Below are 2,500 nucleotides of genomic sequence, written 5' to 3' on the forward strand. Positions count from 1 at the left end.
TAGAAATCTACTTCACGCTACTATGTTTCAAGCACAGGGAGAAAGAGGCAGAAAAACAAGAGGAGGACTTTCAAGGGTAGTGAGGGTATGCAGGATGACACAGTGGGTATGGCTGAAGGAAACTTGCCAAACAGTACCAGATATATTAGTGGGCATTACATACATTTCATTCATAACAAAAAGACAGCAGAAAAATCTTGCCAGTTTTTGACAGACCACAATTGTGCTGAATATGACTATATGCAAATTCTGCAGTTAGCCACTGTCATGATGAATAGGACTCTAGGGGTTAAAAATTCCAGATTGCTTTAACTCAGTGTTGGAAAAATCAGAAGGTCCTGATTACTGGTCTATAATAAAGGTATGCATGAATAGTGAATCAACAGTAAATCTATATCTAACTACAGCAATCCAGAATCTATACCTAAGAGAAAACTTACTTCTTTCAAACAGCAATTACCTTCCTTTTCCTATGGAGGAAATATTTCAACAGAAAAGAATTTCTAAAACTGTACAGAAAGTTCCATTGTTAAAAAGAAGTTTTTAGTAACAATACAGGATAACGAGTCAAAGTAAAAAAGAAAAATGTATACATGAGTACCAGCTATTCCAATTTATACAGATTTCCTCTTCTTTGATTCCCTATTTAAGTATACTAATAAAGTACCAGGATACCTATTATTGGTTTTCATAGAATAAAAATATAGGTGAACTGAACATGATTAAAAATGTAAGCTTTTTTCAGCTCATGTCAAAATCATTCTAGGTTACTGTATGTTAAAAAATAAATACATCAAGCATTAATATATACCAAAATAGAGCATTGCATACAATACAATGTTCCAGCTAAAATTATGCAATTATTATTATATAATGTTACTTATCAATGTATATTCTGTAGCTTCAATATGATTACTATTTTAGGAAAAATGGTAAAAATATGAATAATAAAACAACTGGCATAGATGTACAATCTTTTTGCACTTCACTTACTTTTATGCGTAATATCAAAATAAAGAGGACGTTCAAATCCCATACGTGTTCCAAAAACTGCGCCACGTGCTTCTTGCTCACTATTTATTGGGGAACACCTCAGCTTTCTGGCATATTTATATTCACACTGGCCAGGATATAGGATATCATAATGCCTGTAAAAAGAAGCACAGAAACAATAAAAAATCAAAATCTCTGATTGCATAATGTGCAATGACAGTAATGTTCTGCAGATAAATTTCTTATTTCTAAACATGAAGTTCACACCCTTTGGTGACAAGATCATCATAATTTTTCCGCTTGTCACTAACCTCCCAACAACTTCACGGGTCCTCTCCTTGAGGTAACGTCTGTTATTGTGAAGATCAACAAAGCGTCTAACATCAAATGGCAACATCTCTTTTGATAATGAGCCATACATTATCCATTCAGCTATAGCTTGGCCTGCCCCACCTGCACCTTGTAAGCTGTTACCATTCATTCCAACTGCTACAAAATAATTGTCAATCTGGAAAGTAAAAGCATATGTATTTAGAAAATCTGTTTTCATGATTCCTCCCACAGCAACCTCATTCACACATAATCAAATAAACATATGCAAGCATATGTACAGTTAAGGTGTTATAGAAAATATTGTAAAATAAGTAAGTATAATATTTCTTTAAAATATCTTATTAGATATCAATACAGATAAAATAAACAAGATACTATCCCTTCAAAGGGCATACATATTTTGATACCATTATTTTCTAGCTAACAATGTGAACTCATTGTTTCTAAAAAGTACTATGCACATACATCAAATTAGATTGCTAACCTCAGGTGTTTCTCCTAGAATCCATTTTCCATCAGGAGTAAAGTTATCAGGAGCATTGATAAGAGGCTTGTATTGAGATTCTCTTAGAACAGGAAGTCTGTGTTCTGCTGCCTCCCGGATAGTTCCTAACCATTAGATTAAACATCCTTAATACATAATGAAATCAATACATTAATTTAGTACATTGTATTGTGAATGACTTAATGTACAAAAAGTTTCAAATACTGTGCAGAATTTCTGTTACAATACATTATGTAATACTATTTATGTAATACTTAATGTCAATTGTAAAGAAAAAATTCATTAATACTATATTTACTTCCCTCTTAAATCAGTATAAAACTTACTAAAATGTTCATCATCTCCTTCCAGTGTCTCTCTCCAGTTGCATGGTATGCCAGTGCCAAAGGCTGGCTTTGCATCTTTTTCAAATCCTCCAACCACAAACTCCTGATTACGAGTCAGGCAGAATGTATGTGAATCATAATCACGGACGACTGGTAAGGCATCTAATGCTTCCATTACTTTCCTGTAAGAAATGGGAAAAATGTACTTATTCATTTTTCTTAATATTATATCAAACATCTAAACAGTGAAAACAACTAACTTGTGAATTGTAAATATAGAAAGTTGCCCCAATATTTCTGCCTTAAAAACTGAACCTGCCTGGCTATCTTACTCTGTGTGCAG

At 33.0% G+C, this 2,500-nt stretch overlaps 1 protein-coding gene across 1 annotated transcript in view; it reads right to left on the reverse strand.

The window, feature by feature from the left end:
* LOC119573912 (pyruvate dehydrogenase phosphatase regulatory subunit, mitochondrial-like) overlaps positions 1–2,500 on the reverse strand; it is a 28,708-nt gene that overhangs the window by 13,463 nt on the left and 12,745 nt on the right. Inside the window, exons 7-11 of the mRNA XM_037921017.1 lie at positions 2,490–2,500; positions 2,158–2,339; positions 1,811–1,935; positions 1,305–1,501; positions 994–1,148 (exon numbers count right to left, since the gene is read on the reverse strand). The exon at positions 2,490–2,500 is cut by the window's right edge and continues 72 nt beyond it. Of these exons, the coding sequence (XP_037776945.1) occupies positions 994–1,148; positions 1,305–1,501; positions 1,811–1,935; positions 2,158–2,339; positions 2,490–2,500 (670 nt within the window). The remainder of the gene's footprint in view (positions 1–993; positions 1,149–1,304; positions 1,502–1,810; positions 1,936–2,157; positions 2,340–2,489) is intronic.

This window comes from Penaeus monodon, chromosome 6, assembly GCF_015228065.2.
Source record: "Penaeus monodon isolate SGIC_2016 chromosome 6, NSTDA_Pmon_1, whole genome shotgun sequence".
Taxonomy (NCBI): Eukaryota; Metazoa; Arthropoda; class Malacostraca; order Decapoda; family Penaeidae; genus Penaeus; species Penaeus monodon.